The 24259-nt window shown below is 39.1% G+C and overlaps 1 protein-coding gene across 1 annotated transcript in view; it reads left to right on the top strand.

Moving 5' to 3' along the window:
- The window catches only part of DOCK3 (dedicator of cytokinesis 3), a 377800-nt gene that overhangs the window by 144666 nt on the left and 208875 nt on the right, over positions 1 to 24259 (top strand). Inside the window, exon 6 of the mRNA XM_065885910.1 lies at positions 22076 to 22224. Within this exon, the coding sequence (XP_065741982.1) occupies positions 22076 to 22224 (149 nt within the window). The remainder of the gene's footprint in view (positions 1 to 22075; positions 22225 to 24259) is intronic.

The following is a 24259-nucleotide window of genomic DNA, read 5'->3' as shown; positions in this document are numbered from 1 at the left end:
TTTACTTCTAATTTCCCTTTATCTGGAGTGTAGCCCTTTGAGGTCCTATTTTAATATGGGAGTATCTCCAATTAGATTCTCCACTTGGGTGAGCTCTCACATCTGTCCCCCGTAGTCCAAAGAGGCTGTCAAACTGTGGTTTTTGCCTAGATTAGCAGTTGCCGTTAGGAAAAAAGCAGATTAGGTCATTTAGCTTTTTTCTCTGGGTTTTTGATTTGTTTGAAAATTTGGCTTAATAATTCCTTACCATATTGTTGGCTCTTTGATGCTTTTCAGAAACTGGGTTTTTGAAATATTTTGTGTAGTACTTTTTAGATATTTTCAGCAAGAAGATTTAAATAACTTGGCCTTGAATAACTGGAAATGGAAATCTTCCTACTTATCATCTCCCTTGGATTGTCTCAAGGCATCTCAAACTTGGCACTTCCAAAATAAGACTCTCCCAGTCTCCTTTGCTCTTCCAGCTTGGTCTTTTCCCAGTGCTTATCAGCTTATTTTTGCACATGAGAAATCCATATGAGTTTATCACTTTGTTCTGTATATTTTTATTATTAAATATTTCTTTAATCTCTCCACCTCCATTGCTTCCATCCTGATCCACCATCTCTCACCGATACAACTATAATAGAATCTACACCTCCATTTTTAGGCTTCTGTATTCTGTTCTTCAAACTATAGCCAAAATGACCTTTTAAAATTGATTTGATCATGCCGTTGCTGTGCTTAAAATCTTTTAATGGCCTCCCATAACTTTCAGAAAAAACACCCATATCTTTATTATTGTTGACCAGGCCCTGTAGGGTCTGATCTGTGCTGCCTCAGCCACAAGGTCTTGGTAGTAGGTCTCTAAAATACATGACCAGAAAAGGCTGTTGGTCCCAGGTTATGAAGTTGCTTTTTATATTTTAAGGCTGTGAGGAGCCAGAAGAATTTTTTTTAAGCAATGAAAGGATATAATTATCTGCTTTTGCAGCCTTGATAGTGGAGTGGAGTGGCAAAGGTGAGGAAGCTGTGAAGATGAGAAATAGTGTGAGCCTGAGCCCGGAGAATGGCAGAGGATGCAGGAGTTGCACACAAAAAAGCTTTTAGAAATAGAATTAGTGAGATAGCAACTAACTGTATGTGGTTGTTAAAGGAAAAGGAGAAATCAAAGAAAACTGTAATAAAATATTTCACATGTAAATTTATCAGGCAGTTACTGTATATTGGACACTGTTATAAAACTTAAGCATATTCTCTTTTATTCCTCACAATCATCTTATGAGATAGGTATTATTTATATCCTCAGTTTTTCAGTAAAGGAAACGCCAACATAGATTACTTACTTTTCCCATTTCGAACAGCCATTGTGTGATTGAGATAAGACTTCAAACCTGGGCAGTGTGATTTCAAACCTGTGCTATTTCTTACTCGAGAAATCCAGTGGGCAGTAGTTGTGTTATCTAAGGTATAAAACATAAGATGGGGGCAGAGTTTGAGGAGCAAGTCTGTATATGTATGAAGATGAGGAAGAAAGTGGGAAAATAGAAGATGAGCATTTCTGAATCCAGGAGGAGATATCCATACCCAAATGGGAATGTGGGTGTGGATTTCCAAAGGGAGACTGGAGTTGGAGAATGAGGTTATGTAGTCATCAGTCAGTGATGTTTAGAGCCATGGAAGGGCCCAAGATTACCCAAGGAGAAAGTGTGACCTTGTATGAGGGTTCATAGGCCTTGTGTGAGGGTTTAATTACATGACATGTAAAGAGCACTTAGCACAGTGCCTGGAGCACTTTAAGTGATCAGTAAGTGTTGTCTATTATAATTATTATTGTGTAACATAAATAGAGAATAAGTTTGAGAATGCAACAAAATTTTTGACATTAAACATATAAAACATGATTTTCTTAAACCAAATTATGATGGTATTAGGTGTGTTGTGAAAGATCAAGCATTCTATAGGAGATAAGTAACTCTGTATTCCTGAAACAGCAAAAAGGGTTTGGATTCTCATTGTTAGTTTTATTTTTTATATAGTGTTTTGCACTGATGTGCAGAACTGTTACTGTCACTTTAAAAAATATTCTCAGTAGGAGAAATATGTTTCTCAGGTGATTGAATTCATTTGGAAAAGTCAGCTGATTTAAATAACTTCTGACATCTGTAATAAAGAATCTAAGCTAGGACTTCCCTGGTGGCACAGTGGTTAAGAATCCGCCTGCCAATGCAGGGAACACAGGTTCCAGCCCTGGTCCGTGAAGATCCCACATACCGCTGAGCAACTAAGCCTGTGTGCCACAACTACTGAGCCTGCACTCTAGAGCCTGTGCTCCGCAACAGGAGAAGCCGCCACAATGAGAAGCCCTTGCATTGCAACAAAGAGTAGCCCCACTCGCCGCAACTAGAGAAAAAGCCTGCGCGCAGCAACAAAGACCCAATGCAGCCAAAAAAAAAGAACCTAAGCTATAATTGTCTGCCAGAGGAGTGACTGCTGTTAGTTTTTGTCTCTTTAAACAGATTCAGGTATGAATTTTTTTTAGCAGTTTAATCAATGCCACCTACAAAGCTTACTTAATATTTAATGAGGAGGCACAATCCTTAGCAATAAGGCTCTGAAATGTTGCTAGTGCACTGAAGTTCTGTTCATCTTTCACATAGCTGAAAAGGTGGAGGCCAGGTTACCAAAGAAACTACCAAAGGGCTAAAGCATGAGATCTGCAGCTAGGGGATGTGGAAGGCATATTTTTAGGACTCAATGAAGCAAATAGGATGGCTAAGCCATTTATAACCATGAAGCAACAGCAGGAAACAAACTGTTAGGTCTGCAGCAAAAAATTTGTCAGCAGCCATCATTTGAACTCTTACTCCTCCAGGGTCTTAGTTTTGCAATTGAGGGAAAGGAATAGGATGGTGTGTGGAGAATGAACTTAAGTATAAAGTTTGGTCCCAGATTTCCAAGTACTTATAGACTTTGGGGAAGGAAAGATTCATAAATGAGGTGATAAAGGACAATAAAAATGATTCCTACTCCCTAATGAGTAGTAAAGACCGTGAGTGCTATGGGTCTTGAATGTTAGAGATTAGAGAGATCAACCAATCTCTCCACCTGCAAGGATCAGTTCAGGAAGGATGTTCAGGAAGAGAAAGTACATTTTAAAAATAGAAAGATTGCAAGAACGTAGGAGCTAATAGGAAGGAAGTGTTCTAACCTAGAGAAGTCGGACAGTCTCATAATGTCATGCATTGGTCCTGTGAATAGGACTAACGTGGTACATACATTTAAGAATTGTTGAATTCCTGTTTGTAAGTCATTATCTTGACTTTTGTGATAGTCATTTCCGTGTTCTTTTGCTCTACAATTTTCTTCCTATGTGAAGACCTTGTGAGCTTTTCATTCATTCATTTATTCCAGAAATATTAATCACTTATTACATGTCATACTTTGTTATAGGTTCTAGAGATGCAGCAGTTAATGAAATAGACATAATACCTGCCTTCATGAACTTTTCAACCTAGTGATAGAACTTACATTTTATGATTAATTTTATTAAAATACCTCTCAGAACCTAGAAGATTTATCGGATAGCATCATATCTATAGATCATTAAAAAAGTTTTTCTCCTATGTCTCATTCTTTTATTCATTTATCAAATATTTATTGTGTACTTAAAGGAACTATGTTAAACCTTAGAATTCAGTGGAGAGCAAAAACTGACAAGAGTCCCAGGCCTTATAAACATGTTGGTAAAGGAATCTGATTTTCTTTCTTGACGACAATTTACAGATTAGGAATGATTCCCCCAACTGTTTCAGCTTAGTTTAGCAGCATCAGATGAATTTGTCATATAAGTGTTAAGCTAAATCTTTATGGTGCTATGGTCTAAATGTTTATGTCCTCTCAAAATTCATAGGTTGAACATCTGATATCTGATGTGATGGTATTAGGAGGCAGGATTTTTGGGAAGTTCTTAGGTCTTGAGGGTAGAGGCCTCATGAATGGAATTAATGCTCTTATAAAAGACACCCCAAAGAGCACCCTAGCCTCTTCCACTATATGAGGACACAACAAGAACTCTGCAGGTTGCACCTGGAAGAGGGTCTTCACCAGAACCTAACCAGGCTGGCACCCTGATCTTGTACTTACAGCCTCCAGAACTGTGAGAAGTAAATTACTATTGTTTGTAAGCCATACAGTTTATGGTATTTTGTTATAGTAGCCCAAATGGTCTAAGACATTATCTTACCATGTAAAAGACACTGGCTTTTTTTTTTTAAGAGGTAGTTAATTTTATTTATTTATTTACTTTTTAAAAAACTGAAGTATAGTTGATTTACAGTGTTTCAGGTGTACACATATTTATTATACATATACCCATATTATTCTTTTTCAGATTCTTTTCCATTATAGGTTATTATAAGATACTGAATGCAGTTTCCTGTGCTATACAGTAGGTCCTTACTGTTTATCTCTTTTATATATAATAGTGTGTATCTGTCAATCCTAAATTCCTAATTTATCCCTACCCTCCCTTTCCCCTTTGGTAACTATAAGTATGTTTTCTATGTCAGTGAGTCTGTTTCTGTTTTGTAAATAAGTTCATTTGTATCATTTTTTTAGATTCCACAAAAAAGTGATATCATATATTTGTCTTTCTCTGTCTGACTTATTTCACTTAGTATGAATAATCTCTAGGTCCATCCATGTTGCTGCAAATGACATTATTTCATTCTTTTTTTTATGGCTGAGTAATATTCCATGATATATATATATATACCACACCTTCTTTCTCTGTTCATCTGTAGATGGACATTTAGGTTGCTTCCATGTCTTGGCTATTGTAGATAGTGCTGCTATGAAGAACATTGGGGTGCACGTATCTTTTTGAGTTAGAGCTTTCACCTTTTCCAGGTATATGTCCAGGAGTGGGATTGCTGGGTCATATGGTAACTCTATTTTTAGTTTTTTAAGGAACCTCCATACTATTTTCCATAGTGGCAAGACATTGACTTTTTATTATTCTTCCTTGTCCTTAACCACTGATGAACTTGCTGAAAGCAACAGTATTGAACCAACTATGTAAGTCAGTCATTTCTGAGACTGAATATTTATAAGGAAGGGAATTGGTCTAGGTAGGTGAAAAATAACTATAAGATTGCTAAAGAGAAGTAGTATTCTTTTTAATGTGGGAAGGAAGAGTAATTCAGCATAGATCTCTTGAACTGTTGTTTCTCTTATCAAACCTGAAGGGAATTAAGAAGTTGGGCATATGTTGATTCATTGTTAATTATAGAGAATAGTGATAACAGGTTTGGGTATTAGTCACTGTTCTCCTAGTCTTTGACAGTAGCTCTTAATGCAGGAAGAAAAGGCTTTTCTTTCTTTCTTTTTTTTTTTTAATAGAATTAAGAGCATTTCCAGTACCATTCCTTTGCATATGGCAGTGCCTTGGATTTGCGCCTTGAAATATTTAGCTTTAGCCAGGTATAATTCCAAAATAGACTTTTGTTTATTCTTCTTTGTATTTGAAAGTGATACTGCTGATGAATTAAACTTAGTTTTGTGGATAATCATAACATGACATGGTTTCTTTAAGATGAATATAGATGGATTCTGTTATTAAAATAAGGACCAATAGTGATAATAATAATTCAAAGCTTATTATCATCTCTTGTACTGCTTCCTACCTAATAGAAATATAATTAAAATGACAACTTCATGACATTTAATATCATTTCATCTTACAAATTCCTGGTCCCTATTATTTCAGACTTTCAACTGAATGGGAACTCTTGATTTTCTGGCCATGACCCTTAAACTATGAATTAAAATTGCCATAAGCTTATCAAATGCTGATCAGACTTGAGGGTCCCATAAAAGATGTATACTGATTATTAAGAGAAAAGGCTTGAACTGGGGAGGAATTCATTACACTCGGCAAGTCAGTGACTAGGAAACGTCAGTAAGAGGCAATTCAGAGGCCATATCTAAGTTAAATGCTAGCTCTGGCCTTGTTACTGAACAAAGTTCGTATGCCCAACACACAGTGAGGCCAAACAAACTGAAATGTTGGTGTTTGGAGCAGAGAAAGGTTTATTGCAGGGCCTTGCGAGGAGATGGGTGGCTGGTACCCAAAAATCCCTGAACTCTCTGAAGGGTTTCAGCAAAGCACTTTTAAAGGCAAGCTGAGGGAGGGGCGTGGTTAGTTGCACACTTCTTGGTGTTGGAATCCTTTGTTCTTGCAGCTGTCCACTTAGTTCATGATGTCCTTGTAAACCTCCAACAAAACAAATGTTATTCTCTGGTTTGCAACTTTTTATCTCTATATGAATGGACCATTAAAGGCCAGAGCCCTGGGACTTCCCCTGTGGTGCAGTGGTTAAGAATCTGCCTGCCAGTGCAGGAGACAACCAGTTCAAGCCGTGGTCTGGGAAGATCCCACATGCCGTGGAGCAACTAAGCCCGTGCACCACAACTACTGAGCCTGCGCTCTAGAGCCCATGCGCCAGAGCTACTGAGCCCACGTGCCACAACTACTGAATTCCATGCGCCTAGAGCCTGTGCTCCGCAACAAGAGAAGCCACCACAATGAGAAGCCAACACATTGCAATGAAGAGCAGCCCCCGCTTGCCGCAACTAGAGAAAGCCAGCGTGCAGCAATGAAGACCCAACACAGCCAAAAAAAATAAAATAAATTTTGAAAAATTAAAAAAATATAAAGGTCAGAGCCCTAAGAATAGGCTATACTGTATATTTCAGGCTATTGGCAACATTATTTGACAAAAGATGCAGAGCCAGCATAACCAAGCACAGGCAACAAAGCACAAAGGTTAAAGTAAAAGAAACAGATCTGATATGGAGTCAGATTTGTTCTTCCCTATTACAACCTTAAAGTCAATAAAAGAAGGTAAAAATGAGGTTATCATCCCTAAGAACTTTTGAACTACGGAAATAAGTTTTCCCTTTGGGAGTTAGTTACAAAGCCAATATATAATTGTTCACAGCATAGTTGTAATTGCCTTAGAAAAGGAATGCAGCATACTGGACTTTTTAGGAACTAGCATGAATTTATCTAAAGGAAAGTGTGTCAGCCAGAAGAGTGATTTGTAAATGATAGAAACATTAAAAAAAGGAGAATCACAGAGTCAGATGTTAGTACTGCCCATCCAGATACTTTATAGGGAAAAGGGAGTCTTCTTTTTTTTGATGTGGACCATTTTTAAAGTGTTTATTGAATTTGTTACAGTATTGCTTCTGCTTTGTGTTTTGCTTTTTGGCTCCAAGGTGTGTGGAATCTTAGCTTCCTGACCAGGGATGGAACGCCACACCCCCTGCATTGGAAGGCAAAGTCTTAACCAATGGACCGCCAGGGAAGTCCTGGAAAAGGGAGTCTTGTTAAGCTGGCCCTACCCTTTGCATCTTGGGGGCACATCCCTCTGGTAAACTGGTGCATATATATAATGGATAAGCAAGGTTCGAGGTTCTAGGCAGGAAAGAACTGGTTTTTCAGCAGTCAGCTATGAAGTAAAGTGGAATTTAAGATTTGAACCAGAAAAAGGTAAAAGCCAGGAACTGCAGCATAAATTACCTATTCAGAATAATCAGAGCCAGTGGAGATTTCATGAAGCCCAGTCTATAGAAGAAGAGGCATTTATACAGCAGAGAGAGATCTGGTTTCATTATGTTATAGAGATGCATGCATCAGACCATCTGACCTTTGAATATCCTTTGATGATTCATATGACATATCCATTTCCCCTTGTTAGAGTTCACTCCCAAGTGTGCAGCCTTCTGATGTTTTGACTCTTTAGATACAGTGTTGGTAAGGCCAGTGCCAACATCAGGCTGTCTTACTATTTTTCACTGTAGAGTGATAACTTGGCATATTGTTTTGTTTATTATATTTTCTTTTGGAACTTAAGGGGCGGTTGAGATATTTTTATACTCCCTGTTTCATGGCACACTATAGTCATAAGTACATTTAAGCCTCCTCTCTTATACCTTATTTTCCCCTTTATTCTCTTGCTGTTGCTCCTAGTTTGCCTCCACCTTCCTGCTGCTAGAAATAGTACTGTGATAAACATCCTATAAATTTCCTCAGGGACCTATGTGAGAGTTTCTCTGGGATATCACTGGGAGTGGGATTGCAGCATTGTAGAGTATATGCCTATTTAACTTCACCAGATTACTCCCCCAAATTGCTGACTGGGCTGTACTTTCATGATTTTTACAATTCTGTTGGATATAAAAGTGGCATCTTATTGTCATCCTTTGCTTTTTTTCCTTTTTTAAGCTAGCAGTATCGGTGACCATTGCTTTATGTATTTCTTTTTAGGATTTACCTTTTTGTTAATTATTATGCATATCACTTGTCTATTTTTCATTTGGGATTTTTCTTTTTCTTGTTGATTTGTAGCAATCCCTTATAATTTATTTATCTTTTTTGGTTGAAGTGTAGTTGATTTATTATATTAGTTTCAGGTGAACAACATAGTGGCTCAGTATATTTATAGATTATACTCCATTCAAAGTTATTATAAAATATTGGTTATATTCCCTGTGTTGTATAATGTATCCTTGTAGCTTATTTATTTAGTACACAGTAGTTTGTACCCCTTAATTCCCTACCGTTATCTTGCCCCTCCCCACTTCCCCCTACCTACTAGTTACCACTCATTTCTTCTCTATATCTGTGAGTCTGTTTCTGTTTTGATATATTCGTGTGTTTATTTTTTTAGATTCCACATATAAGTGATATCATACAGTGTTTGTGTTTCTCTGTCTGACTTATTTTGTGAAGCATAATACCCTCCATGTCCACCCATGTTGTTACAAATGGCAAAATTTCATTTTTTATGGGCAAGTAATATTCCATTGTATATGTACCACATCTTCTTTACCCATTCTTCTGTTGATGGACACTTAGGTTGCTTCCATATCTTGCCTATTGTAAATAATGCTGCTGTGAACATTGGGGTGCATGTATCTTTTTGAATTAGTGTTTTCATTCTCTTTGGGTATATCGCCGGGAGTGGAATTGCTAGGTCGTATGGTAGTTCTATTTTTAGTTTTTTGAGGAAGCTCCATACTGTTTTCCATAGTGGCTGCACCAATTTACATTCCCACCAGTGGTGTACTAGGGTTCCCTTTTCTCCATTCGTTCTCTCCAGCGTTTATCATTTGTAGACTTTTTGATGATGGCCATTCTGACTGGTTGAGGTAGTACTATGCAAAATATATAAACAGCTTATACAAGTCAATAGCAAAAAAAAACAACCCAATTAAAAAATGGACAGAAGGGGCTTCCCTGGTGGCGCAGTGGTTGAGAGTCCGCCTGCCGATGCAGGGGACCCAGGTTCATGACCTGGTCCAGGAAGATCCCACATGCCGCGGAGCGGCTGGGCCCGTGAGCCATGGCCACTTAGCCTGCGCGTCCAGAGCCTGTGCACCACAACGGGAGAGGCCACAACAGTGAGAGGCCCATGTACCGCCAAAAAAAAAATAATAATAATAATGGACAGAAGGCATAAACACATTCTTCCAAAGAAAATATATAGGCACATGAAAAAATGTTCAATAGCATTAATTATTAGAGAAATGCAAATCAAAACCACAATGAGATACCACCTCACACCTGTCAGAATGGCTATCATCAAAAAGGACACAAATAGGGGCTTCCCTGGTGGTGCAGTGGTTAAAAATCCACCTACCAATGCAGGGGATATGGGTTTAAGACCTGGTCTGGAAAGATCCCACATGCCACAGAGCAACTAAGCCCGTGCACCACAACTACTGAGCCTGTGCTCTAGAGCCTGCGAGCCACAACTACTGAGGCTGTGAGCCACAACTACTGAAGCCCGCGTGCCTAGAGCCCATGCTCCACAACAAGAGAAGCCACCGCAATGAGAAGCCTGCGCACTGCAATGAAGAGTAGCCTCCACTCACCGCAACTAGAGAAAGCCCGCGCACAGCAATGAAGACCCAACACAGCCAAAAAAAACAAAAACAAAAACAAAAAACACAAATAAGCATTGGCGAGGATGTTTTTTAAGGAATACATACATAGGTAGTTAAAACATGAAAGAATAAAAGGATACAAATCAAGACCATGGTTACCAGGAGGTTGACAAGGATTGTTATTAGGGATGTGCGCATAGTAAGATTCAAGGGCCAAGGCCAGACGTGGTGCCCTGGCAGGGGTGCCATGATCATAGTTTGGAAGCACATTTAGATGACTTGGTGTTGTTTGGTAGCCTAGTCCAGAGAAGAATGTCTGTTGGAGGGAGGGCAAGGAATGTATTGTGGTAATAACTTTACTCAAGAGAACTTACTAGGTTCCAGGTGCAGTTAACCCCTGTAATAACCCTAGATAGATGCTCCTTTTTTTGTTGTTATTGTTAAAAGGATGAGGTAACCAAAGTTACGCAGAGATTAGTAAATTTGCCTGAGGCACTGCAGTTCACAGAGCTGAGATAGAAAACTAAGCATTCTGACTCTAGAGCCAGTACCCTTATCATTATGCTGTATTGTCTTGATATTAAAAAATTATGAACCCCCCAGAGCAAGGGTCAGTAGTAGGAAGGCAGGAGATTGTCTGGATGAATTTCACAGATTGAATGTTTTTAATGGTGTTCAATATAAATTGTAAGAGTGGGGTGGTGGGGTGAAGTAAATTTGTGTTTTTATTTAAAGTTCCCAGCTGTTTTGTTTATTTCAGTAGGTAAGACTAGAGCAGACAGGGTTAGGATTTGGCACAGCAAAATCCCTTTATGCCCTTGGAATTACGGCCTTGTGTGAAAGTACTGTTCATGAAGCATCTCTAAATAACTTGGATGCAAATGTGCACCTTCTGCCTTTTCCATTCTTTGCTGAAGCTGGGTGACTCATATTCTGAAGGGGCTTGCTTGGCAGGGTAGCTGCTATCATTTCTGCCCTGTATATACTGTCACCAGAGTGTGGAAGCTGTGAATGGACAGATGCTATGCTGCAGTCAAGAGACAAAGCTTTGTCAAGGGCATTTTTCTGCTGTGGAATGTGTTTCATTTTTCATTCACTCTGGGAGTGAGATATATAAATGATCTAGCTTTTGTGTTGATTCAGCAGGGGATCATTGCACTTGTGCAGGTTTGGCTGCTTTCATTTGTTAATATTTAAGGTAATAAACGGCAGTGAAGGCTGAACTGAGACTGCTTAACTTTGTGACCCAGAGAAACACACTTGGTGTAGGGGATGGGGGAGGGGCTTTTATGTTAGGGGTTATTTAATTTCTTTTTTTAAAAAAAATCAAAGAAATATGTATATATGGGTTTTTAAATAATATATTAAAAATAACTAGGCCTTTAATGAAAAATAGTAGTTTTTGGCCCTATCTCTTCCATTCCTGATTTCTGTTCCATACTTATTTTATTCAGTCCTTTTAGCTATTTCTTCTAATATTTCATATTTCTAAATAATATTCTTTTAATGTACATCTTGATTTTTTTTATTTTAGATGTCATTTAATGATTTCTTATTATAGAAAATAATTAAGCTCTGAATGTTCTTCTCCATACACGTATACTCTTTCCCTCTTCCAGTACTTCCAAAATAGTTATATCACCTTTTGTTTTTGGTTAAGTCAATATGCAGTTGCTAGTATGTCTGTGTAATTACTTTTACTTCTGAGCCATATAGTGAATTAAAGTTACATTTCCTTTCTTTCTTGTGTAACTTTGTTTTTTTATATTAATAATGGTTTCTCTTTTCATTTGTTTTGTTTTCTCAGTTTTCCTTCTCCTAGACTTCTGGCAGAAATGAAAATCTTCTTTGAGTATATTCAAATACTTTAAGTATTTTATAAGGTTAATTATTTTTCCCAGTGACATCCTGTATGGAGCCCTCTAACCTCCTGTGTTAGCCAGACAATTTTCTTTGCCCCCTCCCATGTCCCTTTGTCTCCTGGGTTAAACCAGTGTCACCTTAATTCTTGGTTTACTTCCTCATTTGATTAATTACTTTCTCAATAATTTCCTGAGAAAAATGTGTAGGAGAAATTTTTTTGATATTTTGCATACTTGAAATGTCTTTAGACTACCATTACCTTGATAGTTAGTTTAGCTTGATATAAAATTCTTGGTTACAAATAAAGTACAGAAGTTTTAAAGTATTGCTTCATTATTTTCTAGCTTCCAGTGTTGTTATTGAGAAGTCCAATGTCATTCTAGTCTTTTATTGACAAGTTGTTTTCATGAAAGATTTTAGGATGGTCTCTTTGTCCCCAGTGGTCTGCAGTTTTACAGCAATGTGTCTTACATGGGCTTTTTTTGTTTTTTCCTGTTGATTATGCTGGCTCCCCAGTGAGTTCTATCATCCTGAAAACTCATTTCCTTCAGTTCTGGGATATTTATTGTATTACTTCGTTTGCAGTTTCTTCCTCTCTGTTTTCACAGTTTTTTCTTCCTAGAACTCTTTTATTAGAATTGGACATCCTGGAATGATTCACCAGTTTTCTTATATTTTCTCACCCATTTATCCATTGTATTATGTTTTTTGTTTTACTCTGGCAGAATCCCTCAAAGTTCTATTCTATCATTATTACTGAATTTTGTTTTAAATTACAGCTATCTTCTTTCTGCCTTCTGAAAGCTTTTTTGGGCTCTGGATCTCTTTCTCCTGTGTTATATCCTGTTCTTTTTTTTTCAGGGATGTACTATAATGTTTATACTCTCATGAATGTTAATTATTATTTCTTTGGAATCTTCTTTTATTCCTGGAATTGTTTCTGTTTCCTCCAATTTCCATTTTTCTGATTGGTTTAGGTCTCATTCCTTCATGTTGGAAGCTTTATTCATTATATGGTATTCTTTTCCATTCATATTTAAGAATGATGCATTAAAAATTTGACAGAAAGCTCTGTGAATGGGGCTAGTTTTTACCGACTGGCGGATATTACTGTACAGTGATCAGAAGAGAGCCTGGCTTCTCATGGGAGAAGGAGAGCAACTGTCAATATTTCTGGGTCTTTTCCCCTGGCTGAATTTTCCCAGTGAGGAATCCTTCATTCTCCTTCCTAGGAAGGCAAAAGTCTGGCTATCAACTTCGGGAGCTCAGTGTGGGAAGGGCACCAAGGGCATCATTTATTACATAGTCTTTGACTTAATTTCCCTGTTTTAACATCATCAGCTCTGTTTGGTGCCCTGCAGTAGTTTAGACTCTGTTTTAACCTCTGTAGAGAGTAAAACTATCATGTGGAAAAAGCCTGGCAGAATAGAGTAGGGGTGATTATCTGAAGGTCTTAAAGCCTTTTAAAAGACTTTTAACCGGTTCTCCTGTTTCCATTTCCCAAGCTCATGCACCAGACCTACCGCACTGGCACATGCACATATACATCTTCAGAGGTTCTTGGTACCTCCAGAGCCTGAGCCTTTCTGCACATAATGGGCTTCATTCTTATAGATTTCCTTCCTCTCCCCACCCCTCCGATCTCGGAGAGATAGCAGTGAATGGTCCTGAAGAGAGATCTTAGTTCCCTGCCCAGGAATTGAACCTGGGTAGCCTGGATGAAAACCAGGAATCCTAGCCATCAGATCACCAGGGGCTAGAGGCTAGAAGCAAAGTGGCCCTGACTCTTACCCCGTTTGAAAAATGAATTTCTCAAGTAGGCAAAAACTGTAAAAAAAAAAAAAAAAAGGTACAAAGTTTATTATTAGAGACACAGCATAACATGTGGGAGAGCACACAGACAGGCAGTTTGTTTATTTAAGTCAGAAGCAAGGCAGAAATACACACCCGGAGAAAAAGTGTATGGGCGTCCTCTCTAATGAGGAGGAGTGCAGTAAAGAGGTGATTTAAATCACTTATATAGGACAGTTCTTCTGAGTCTTTGTTTACCTTTGGTCGGTTATCTTGTTTCTTTCTTCACACCTGACCGGTCCTAGGACCCTCCCCAACATGTGTGCACAACTTTTTGCTAAGATGGAGTCCACCGCAGAGGTCTGTGGGGGTATGTCCACACTTATTATGGGGTGGCGCTCCCTCCCTTTTTGACACCCAAGGAGCCTTCCTGTGCATGTGCAGACACGGAAGTTTTTCTTGACCTCAGGAGTGGTCATCTTATCTCTTTACTTCAGCAAGCTCAGCTCTTGCCACTAACTTTGTCCTTGGAGTGTCTAGGGAAAACAAAGCTTCAGTTTTACTCCACTTGACAAACACCAGCTGTTCAGCCCAGGGTGAACGGATGTGTATTTCTACCTACTACTAAGCCACCGGGCTTAGTTTTCAGTCTTTTATTTTGGCCCAGTTATCTACTTTCCAGCTTTCAACTTTAACATTTGGAGGAGGGGGTAATTGGGGCTGGTTTCTTATTGGTCTCTGTATCTAAAAAGAGGTATCTAGGGGAGACAGATTAAATGCTGCCTTTAAGTAGAGCTTTGTTCAGTCTTGTGTAGAAGGGCTCTGAGCCTGAGAATGCCTCAGCTGTCCACAGCCCACTGTTAGGTAAGTTCACTGTGTTCAGAATCGTGAATGGGTGCCCTTGACATCAGCAGCTGGAGCTTCCATTTTTCATATCACTGATATTTTACTTACCTTTTAGTTAGCTTTGATCCCTTCTTAGCAAGATCCTTATCTGCTCTAGGGAAAGAATATGATAGGCTTACTTAAACTAAAACTTTTAAGTCTTAACTCTCCTGTAGATATTTGTGTTGTAAAAGAGGATTGAAGCTATAAGTGGTATTATTTTGGTTATTAACAAGTCTGTGAGGGAGGATGTGTTTGGGTTCCTCACTGGAGTGAGGAAGACATGTAGGCCTGTGAGAGGTGGAGGAGTAAATATGTATGTCAAGCAAACTGAGTATATAGACACACCTCCATACTAGTGAGGAGTTTTAAAAGAATTTCCACATTACTTATTTGCATTCTTATTTCTTGAAATTATATGCTTGAAGATCTGTGTGAAATAGGTTAGATTTACATCTCTTGTTTCACAGAAATTTCTCTTTTGAAAATGAGTTTCAAGCCTTGGCCAACTAAGTTGTTGAACAACCTAAAATGAAAGTTTAAATTCTTGGGCTTAAAGATATTTTTGGCAGAAAGTTCATTAAAATTGCAAGTACTGCAGTTTAGATATTTTTTGTATTATACTGGGATGAGTGCTAGAGCTTTGGTATATAATATAAATATTTCAAATAGGGTTAGTTTACTTCACAGTAAGACACTTGATTATTAATAGCAATTAAAGAAATACTGGAGAAGTTTGAATATATCTGGGTTCTTAATGGTTAATCTTTTAGCAAGAAATAAAAGGAGTAAATAAAAGAATGTTCAAAAGTAAAAGGTAAAATGAAGAGAGATCTGGGAATCATCCCTTAACAACTTAAACTTGAGATGCAATGTTTAATTTCCATTAAATTGATTTTGACCCAAAGTTTTTAGTACTATGGCTCTCTTTGATGAAAGCCGTACTTTTTTTTTTTTTTTTTTTTTTTTTTTTTTTGGCGGTACGTGGGTCTCTCACTGTTGTGGCCTCTCCCATTGCGGAGCACAGGCTCCAGACGCGCAGGCCAGCGGCTGTGGCTCACGGGCCCAGCCGCTCTGCGGCATGTGGGATCTTCCCGGACCGGGGCACGAACCCGCATCCCCTGCATCGGCAGGCGGACTCTCAACCACTGCGCCACCAGGGAAGCCCGAAAGCCGTACTTTTGATGTAATTTTCTTTAAATTAGATTTTATAATCTTATATTAGCATACGTTAAACAATCTTTATGCATATATAGTTTCAAAATAAAGTTAGTGTGTTTATGATGGATATTCTACAACTTTACTCATTTACTGACCCAGAGGCATCATTGCAGCACAATCTTTCTTGCAACACTGAGTTACAAGCAGTTTAGTAAAAATAATTTTTAAATCTGGCGTATTTCTGCAGAGCTCCGGAATTCTTTCACAATGATAAGGCAAATTCTATCTGGCTTATGCTGGCAAAGTAGTTTAATTATTCTAAATGTATCATTTCTACTGATTCTTTGGTATACTTTCCAAATTCTGTGACCATTCTTGACAAATATTAGACAAATATTAGAGCTTTTGGAGAGGCTAAATGTGTTGCTAAGATTTCTTTTTCCTCGTCTTAAAAAAAATTTTTTTTAATCTTTTTATTTTTTTTTAGATTTCTGACAGCGTTGGGTCTTTGGTGCATGCGGGCTTTCTCTAGTTGCGGTGAGCGGGGGCTACTCTTCATTGCTGTGTGCGGGCTCCTCATTGTGGTGGCTTCTCTTGTTGTGGTGGACGGGCTCTAGGCACATGGGCTTCAGTAGTTGTGGCGCATGGGCTTAGTTGCTCCACGGCATGTGGGATCTTTCTGGACCAGGGCTTGAACCCGTGTTCCCTGCATTGGCAGGCGGATTCCTAAAGCACTGCGCCACCAGGGAAGCCCAAACTTTTTCATTATTGTATTTGTTATGGTGATCTGTGATCAGTAATCTTTGTTACTACTGTTACTCACTGAAGGCTCAGATGATGGTTAGCATTTTTTTAGCAATAAAATATTTTTCATTGAGGTATATACATTGTTTCTTTAGACATAATGCTATTGCACATTTAATAGACTACAGAATAGTGTAAAGATAACTTTTATATGCACTGGGAAACCAAAAAATTTGTGCAGCTCTCTTTATTGCAGTATTCACTTTATTGTGGTCATCTGGAACCAAACCCGCAATATCTCTTAGGTATCCCTCATATACTGTTATTTTGATCGACTAAGGAGTAGGTTTCTCAGTAGAAAAGGATTTTTCAGCCTGAGTGGGGTATTTAGCTGTCCTGTGGCATCAAGTGCTCTTAGGTAAATTGTGTGCTCTGGAGCCAGTCTCCGATATTGTTCAGGTTGAATGGTGTGTGTTCTCTTCTGCTAACAAACCCAAGAGTACCATGTGGTGTCAGAGCAGTGCTGGTGGAGCCTCTAGGGCTAGGACCTCTGGTCAAAGAGACCATTAGGTTGGTCTGGAAAAAGAAATTAGCACCACATTGATTATAATAGTAGTGCTGCTTTCTGATGGTATCCATTTCATTCTTAGTGCGGGGTTAGTATTCCCAGCTTTATATAATTAGGAACAGTAACTGATTTTCTATTGGAAAAAAATACTGTACAGTTGTTCTGGTTATCTACATAACAAACTACCCCAAAGCTTTGTGGCTTAAAACAACTGTTTAGGGCTTCCCTGGTGGCGCAGTGGTTGAGAGTCCGCCTGCCGATGCAGGGGACACGGGTTCGTGCCCCGGTCGGGGAAGATCCCACATGCCGTGGAGAGGCTGGGCCTGTGAGCCATGGCCATTGAGCCCGTGCATCCGGAGCCTGTGCTCTGCAACGGGAGAGGCCACAGCGGTGAGAGGCCCGTGTACCACAAAAAAAACAAAAAAATCCACTGTTTATTATATTTCATCCTTCTCTGGGTAGTGTGAGCTCAGCCGGGCAGTTCCACATAGGGTTTCTCATTCTGTTGCAGTCAGATATTGGCAGAAGCTGTAGTCTTCTGACAGTGTGGCTCGGCTGGATGTGGCATCTAACATGCATCACTCACACAGCTGGGACTGCTTAATGGAGTGTCTCCTTGTGGCCTCTCCACGTAGTTTGGGCTTTTCACCACAAGCCCACGTAGTTTGGGCTTTTCACAGCTGGATTCTGAGAGGGAACCTCCCAAGAGCATGTATTCTAAGAGACAGGAAGCAGAAGCTGCCAGACTAGTTAAGGGCTATGCCTAGAACTAGCTCAGCTCACTACTGTAATGTTTGATTGGTCAGAGCAGTCTCAGAGCCTGCCCAGGTTTAAGGCTGTAAAGAAGTAGGTTCCAGGGAAGTCCCTGGTGGTCCAGTGGTTAGGACTCTTAAGCTTCACTTTGGTGGCCTGGGTTCAGTCCCTGGTTGGGGAATTAAGATCCCCCTAGCTTCAAGGCAGGGGGAAAAAAAAAAAAAAAAAAGGAAAGAAAGAAAGAAATAGGTTCCAGTTCATACCAGGGGAGTGTCAGATTCACATTTTTGCAGAAGAGCACTTGGGGTGGGAGATATTGTTGTCATGTTTGGAAAATACAATCTGTTAGAAACTCTTGACTAAAAAAAATAAATAATGCCTTGAAAGAGTATATTAGTATATTCTTGCATTGCTATTGTATGTGTGTGTGCATGTTATTACATAGATATTGTATGTATGTGAGTATATGTTATGTGTGTGCATGTATATATGCATACACACATGTATACACATACATATATATGTGATATTTCAGTATCAATAGACTTCATTATATGTAGCTTTAAAAAAGACACAAAACTGCACTTTTAATTAGTGTTCACAAATCTCAAAACCATCTAACAGTTGAACTATCTTTCCCCTGATTTGTGTTACCACTCTCCATGAGACTTTTTAATGTCTTTTCCTCTGTTTTCAAACCTCTAACACCCTCTTCCACTGTACTCACTCTCAGCTGATGACTTTGCTTTTTATTTCCTTGGCAATAAAGCAGCCAGAGGAAAAATTTAGTTCTATCACCAAGTCTCCCAACTATCTGTGTCATTACTCAGTTCTTTGCCCTTCCTCTCTGTGACAATAGAGTATCCTGGTTAAGCGAAACCTCCCCCCCTCCACCTTTTAACCTGGGACCCATCTCTTCTTGACTACTTAAGGATTTAACACCTGCATCATCAAATTTTCCCTTCTACTAGATTATTCTCTTCTGTATACAAATAGCCTAAAATTTTGTTTCATTAAAAAAAAAAAAACCCTCCCTCCATAGCACAACCCTGTTTTGCTACATTTCTCTGCTTCCAGTTACTGAAAGTTCTACAAAAGAGTTGTCTATGCTCTGTCTCCATTCCCTCCTTTCCCATTACTCTTGAACTCACTCCACCCATTCCATCAGTGCTCAGTGATGGCCACCACAGTGCCAAATCCAGTGACCAGTTCTCAGTCTATATTTTATTTAACCTCTCAGTGCATTTAACAAAGTTCTCCTTAAACCCTGTTTTCAGTACTCTCTTGCTGTTCCTCTCACTTCACTGCTTACTTCTCAGTTTCCTTTGCTAGATTCTCCTCACTTTCCTGACCTCTAAATGTTGAAACTCGGTGTCAAACTTAGCATGTCCTAATTGAACCTTGTTTCCCTCTTCCAGACATGCTTCTCAGGTTAGGAAAAAGAATGATCCTTGTTTCCATTCATATCTCACATCTAATCTATCAGGAGATCTTGACAGCTCTAACTACAAAACATGTCAAAATTCCAAACTCTGAAATGTTTACCTTTACCATTCTTACCTTTGTCCAGTCAACCATCATCATGTGGATTGTTGCAATAAATAGTTTCCTGACTGGAACCCCCACGGTCCTCTTTGCCTTTTCATGATTTATTTTCAACAGAGCACTCAGAGTAATGCTTTCAAGAGTTACGTCATATCACATCACTCTTCTATTCCAAATCTCCAGTGGCTTCTCATCTTGCTGGGAGTAAAAGCTAAAGACCTTAACACAATTTACAAAGGCCCTGCCTAATCTGGTCTGTGTTGCCTCTCTGCATCATCACCACTTTCCCCCTTGTTCACTTTGCTCCAGGTGCGCTGACTTCTTTACTCTCTGTGAATATGCCAAGTTCACTTCCACATTGAGGCATTTGCTCTTGCTGTTTCTCATGCCTATAAAATTTCCCCAGTTTTCCTAAATGCTGTCACTTTATTTCATTCAGGTTTCTACTTAAAGTTCCGCTCACAAGGAAGCCTTTCCCTGACCGTTCTACCTGAAGCAGTAACTTCTCCTACTCCTCAGCCAATGCACCGTTGGCCACCCACTGTCTCTATCCTGCTTTAATTTTTCTTCTTAGAATTTTCACCACCATTATGTATTTGTGTATGGTCTATCTCTGCTCTCTAGAATGAAAGCACCATGAGAGTAGGGACTTTTTTTTGTGTGTGTGGTATGCGGACCTCTTACTGTTGTGGCCTCTCCTTTTGCGGAGCACAGGCTCTGGATGTGCAGGCTCAGCAGCCATGGCTCACGGGCCTAGCCGATCCGCGTCATGTGGGATCCTCCTGGACCGGGGCACGAGCCCATGTCCCCTGCATCGGCAGGCGGGCTCTCAACCACTGTGCCACCAGGGAAGCCCAAGAGAGTAGGGACTTTTGATCACAACGAAGTAATAGCACTCAGCAGGTGCTCCATAAGCATTTGTTAATTGAATGAATAAATCAATGCTTGTATATGTATGTAGTGGATTGTTGTGTATGGCTTGATGGGAAAATAATAATCCTAACTTTCTATTTTAAACTTAGACAGGTGGCCCTGATTTATCATAAAGAAATGCATGTGCTGGAAACAAACACTACATTGCCTTTATTGCTTATCTCAAGATCTCAATTTTGCAGATGTAATTTGCTTAGGCTTTGTTGCATTTGAACTGGCAAGAATTTGAGTTCTGCCCATCTGCCAGCATTGTGTACCATCAAGGTGCTTAAGTTTTCTTCATATGTTCATTGAGTGAAGAAAGAACAGCTTGATGTAGTTAGAGTGCATGATTTCTAATGTCTTCTAGTTAAAAATAATTTCTCTTGGGCTTCCCTGGTGGCGCAGTGGTTGAGAGTCCACCTGCCGATGCAGGGGACACGGGTTCGTGCCCCAATCCGGGAGGATCCCACGTGCCGCGAAGCGGCTGGGCCCGTGAGCCCTGGCCAATGAGCCTGCACGACCGGAGTCTGTGCTCCGCAGTGGGAGAGGCCACAACAGTGAGAGGCCCACGTACCACCAAATATAATAATAATAATTTCTCTTTAAGATGGACCTTTAAAAATCTAATGCTCTAGTGCTCCATTAGATGATTTCTAAGTAGTGTGATGTTCCAAACATTTTAATCATAAGCTCAGAGCCACTTAAAAACATTAGCTGATTCTACTGATTTGTAATTTACTTCATAATTATAATTTTATTTACAGTCACTTGAATCCAGCTTATTTTGACAAGTGTCTTTTTAGGGGAAATCCAGATAGAGATTTTACTAAGACTATGGTAAAGATTGATCTGTCTTTAAAAGCATTCTTATAGATTAGTTACATTCCAAGAGTTTTAATTATCATATAAAATTGTGCTTCTCTATAATAAAAACAGAAACCGAAAGATTCCAAAATCAAGATTTCACTTGTGAGCAAATAGAACTTTAGTTCTTAAACCTATATTCTTTAGTAAAGATGCTTATTTTTGTTAAGCATCTACTGTCATGGCATTTACATTTTTTACTTGTTAAAACCACTGTGATGTCCATAATTGTTTCCATTTAACTCTTATAAAGGTGATGCTTTTTTTTGTTTTTTTTTAACATCTTTATTGGAGTATAATTGCTTTACAATGGTGTGTTAGTTTCTTCTTTTTAACAAAGTAAATCAGTTATACATATACATATGTTCCCATATCTCTTCCCTCTTGAGTCTCCCTCCCTCCCACCCTCCCTATCCCACCCCTCTAGGTGGTCACAAACCACCGAGCTATGCCGCTTTTCACTGAACTGAAAAGAGTAGAACTCTATGACACTAGGGACACATACTGTTTTCAAAAGCTAATTAAAGCTAGATGAGGCCTGGAAACCTGGAATGAATCTCACTCCAGAGACTGTAGCTTTATGTTGAAACAGTTCTTTAAAATAGGGCAAGTGATTCTCTCTCTGCCTACCCCAACTTGAGTATCCTTCCTGGAGAAACCAGGGATGTTGCTGGATGGTTGAAATCTTTGTCATACATAGTAGCTTCTGTCAGAGAAAACCACTCTAGGCTCCTGTGTTTCTTTTGGTTCTGATTAAGTTTAGTAACTTACTGGAAAATTAATAGTCCAGGATAGAGTAGAGATAGACAGATGGTACTTTGCATAAGCCAGATCAATTATGTTGTTAGATGTCACTTTATAGAGATTTTTAGACAGTAGGAACTAAGGACTTTGGTTTAAGATTCTTAAATAAGCCTCTCTTTACATTGCCTGTTTTTAGAGGTTCAGAGAAATGAGCACTTTTCATAGTTTAACTATTTCTCTTTTTTTTTTTCATTCCCTTTCCATATCCCTTTTTTATTTCACCCAACACCAAAAATGCCCTTTCAGAAACATAAAGTAGATCTTTTCTACAAGCTACGCCATGTGATGAATGAACTTATTGACCTTCGAAGGCAGCTCCTGTCTGGTCACCTGACTCAGGATCAGGTGCGGGAGGTTAAGCGGCACATCACCGTGCGCCTGGACTGGGGCAATGAGTAAGTATGAATGTCATTTGGGCATCTCTCAGTTTCATTTATGATAACTCAGTCCTCATAGAATTGTACCTGATCAAAGCTTATCTTTAGGGATTAAAGACATTGTTGTATTCTCCACTAAGCTTTGATCATTTTTACAATGAGTAGCCGTTTCTTTCAGTTTATAGCAAAGGACGTTCACTGGTTCTACTCATTGAAACTCTCTCAGCCTCTATTTTCACTTCCAGAAAATTAAATAATTGGACTACATTAGCCTCTGGGGTTTCTTCCATCTCAAATTCCTTGATTCTAAACCTCAGTAATCAGAATACTCTTTTTTTTTTTTTTTTTTTTGCGGTACGCGGGCCTCTCACTGTTGTGGCCTCTCCCGCTGCGGAGCACAGGCTCTGGACGCGCAGGCTAAGTGGCCATGGCTCATGGGCCCAGCCGCTCCGCGGCATGTGGGATCTTCCCGGACCAGGGCACGAACCCATGTCCCCTGCATCGGCAGGCAGACTCTCAACTACTGCACCACCAGGGAAGCCCCAGAATACTCTTTAGTTTCATCTCTTAGTACCTTTGAATTTGGTGTCCTTTACATTTTATAGCCATATAATGAATCCGAATAAGTATATACTACAAATGGGAACTGTCTACATCTGTACATCAGAATATTCTTAACTAATTCATCATTCAGAAATAGTCCTGTATTTATGCAGTGGGTATGACTATTTACTATTGCCATACAAGTAAAATTATAAGACTTTGGCATGGGAAGCTGGAGTAGATAGTACTCAGATTTTATTTCTTCGTAGATTTAATAATTGATATGATTTTCAAATGCTTTTGCCTCATTCTCTTAAAATCGGGTCCATTGAACTTTGAAGTGACGAGGTTGCTTCCTATTTAAGATATACGTTTACCTTAAGTATATTTTAGAACAAGTCTTTAGCTCCTCTCCCCCTCAAGACATCATTGAAATGATAAAAAATAAAAAGTGGGAGGAGTGCAGCAGTAAATGGGATATGTGAACCCATTTCCAGAAGCTGAAAAGTAGATGGAGGATTAGTAACAGAAGAAGAAGCCTGTAATGTATGGAGGAAACTTTAGCTAATGAAGGAGTTGGTCTGCCTTGCAGCTGCTAGAATCATGGGAGAAAGGGAGTGTGCCCTGGAGCTTAACAAAAGGAAGTGCTTAAAAGTATGTAAAGTAATAATTCACTACTTTTGCTACCATGAGTAGCAAACCTGGCAGCCAGGTGTTTCCCTTTCAGATAGACAAATACAAAGACCAATTGCCTAGGCGGAAACTGGGCAACAAAAGTTTGAACTGGGACTTTATTGCAAAGCCCTCCATATTGAGGCATTTAAGGGTTTCAAAGTGTAATGAACAAATCCCTTCCACTTACCAGAAAGAGAAGCTTGCTAGCCACCCACCCATGTACAAAAAACTCTTCACATTTCTAGTGCCTTTTAAATTTGAATGGACAATCAAGTATTACCAAGTATTTGAAGAAATCCTTTCACAGGGAAGAGAGGGAGACCAGGATAAACAAAATACCTGGCCCTAGATAGAGTGAAGATTAGTAAAGAACTTTAAAGATCTCTGAGTATCCTTCAAGAGAATCAAGAAGATTCATTATGCATTATAAAATGCTACGAAAAAGGAATGGAGAGTAGGATTTCAAAAAAGAATTTAGGTGGAGAACAGGAAGATAATTTTATGTCATCTCTAGGAAAATAAAACAAAAAGATGGGAAATGGTTGAGGAAAAAACAACAGTACAGAGATTCAATCTAGGGGATCCAACATCAGACGTTATATTTCCAGGAAAAGAACAAAGGCAATAAAGAGGAAATTCTAAAAAAATGATAGAAGAGAATTTCCTAGAGCCAAAGAGCAGGTGACTTAAGATTGGAAGAGTCCATCAAATACCTAGTATAATGAATGGAGAAGAAAAACCAAAACCTACAGTGAGGCACACTAAGATATTTCAATATTTGGGGCTGAAGAGAAGATCCTAAAAGTTTATCAGACAGAAAAACAGGTCTTCTTAC

Source organism: Phocoena phocoena, chromosome 10 (assembly GCF_963924675.1).
Source record: "Phocoena phocoena chromosome 10, mPhoPho1.1, whole genome shotgun sequence".
NCBI classification, from domain to species: domain Eukaryota; kingdom Metazoa; phylum Chordata; class Mammalia; order Artiodactyla; family Phocoenidae; genus Phocoena; species Phocoena phocoena.
This window is presented reverse-complemented; position numbering and strand designations above follow the sequence as displayed.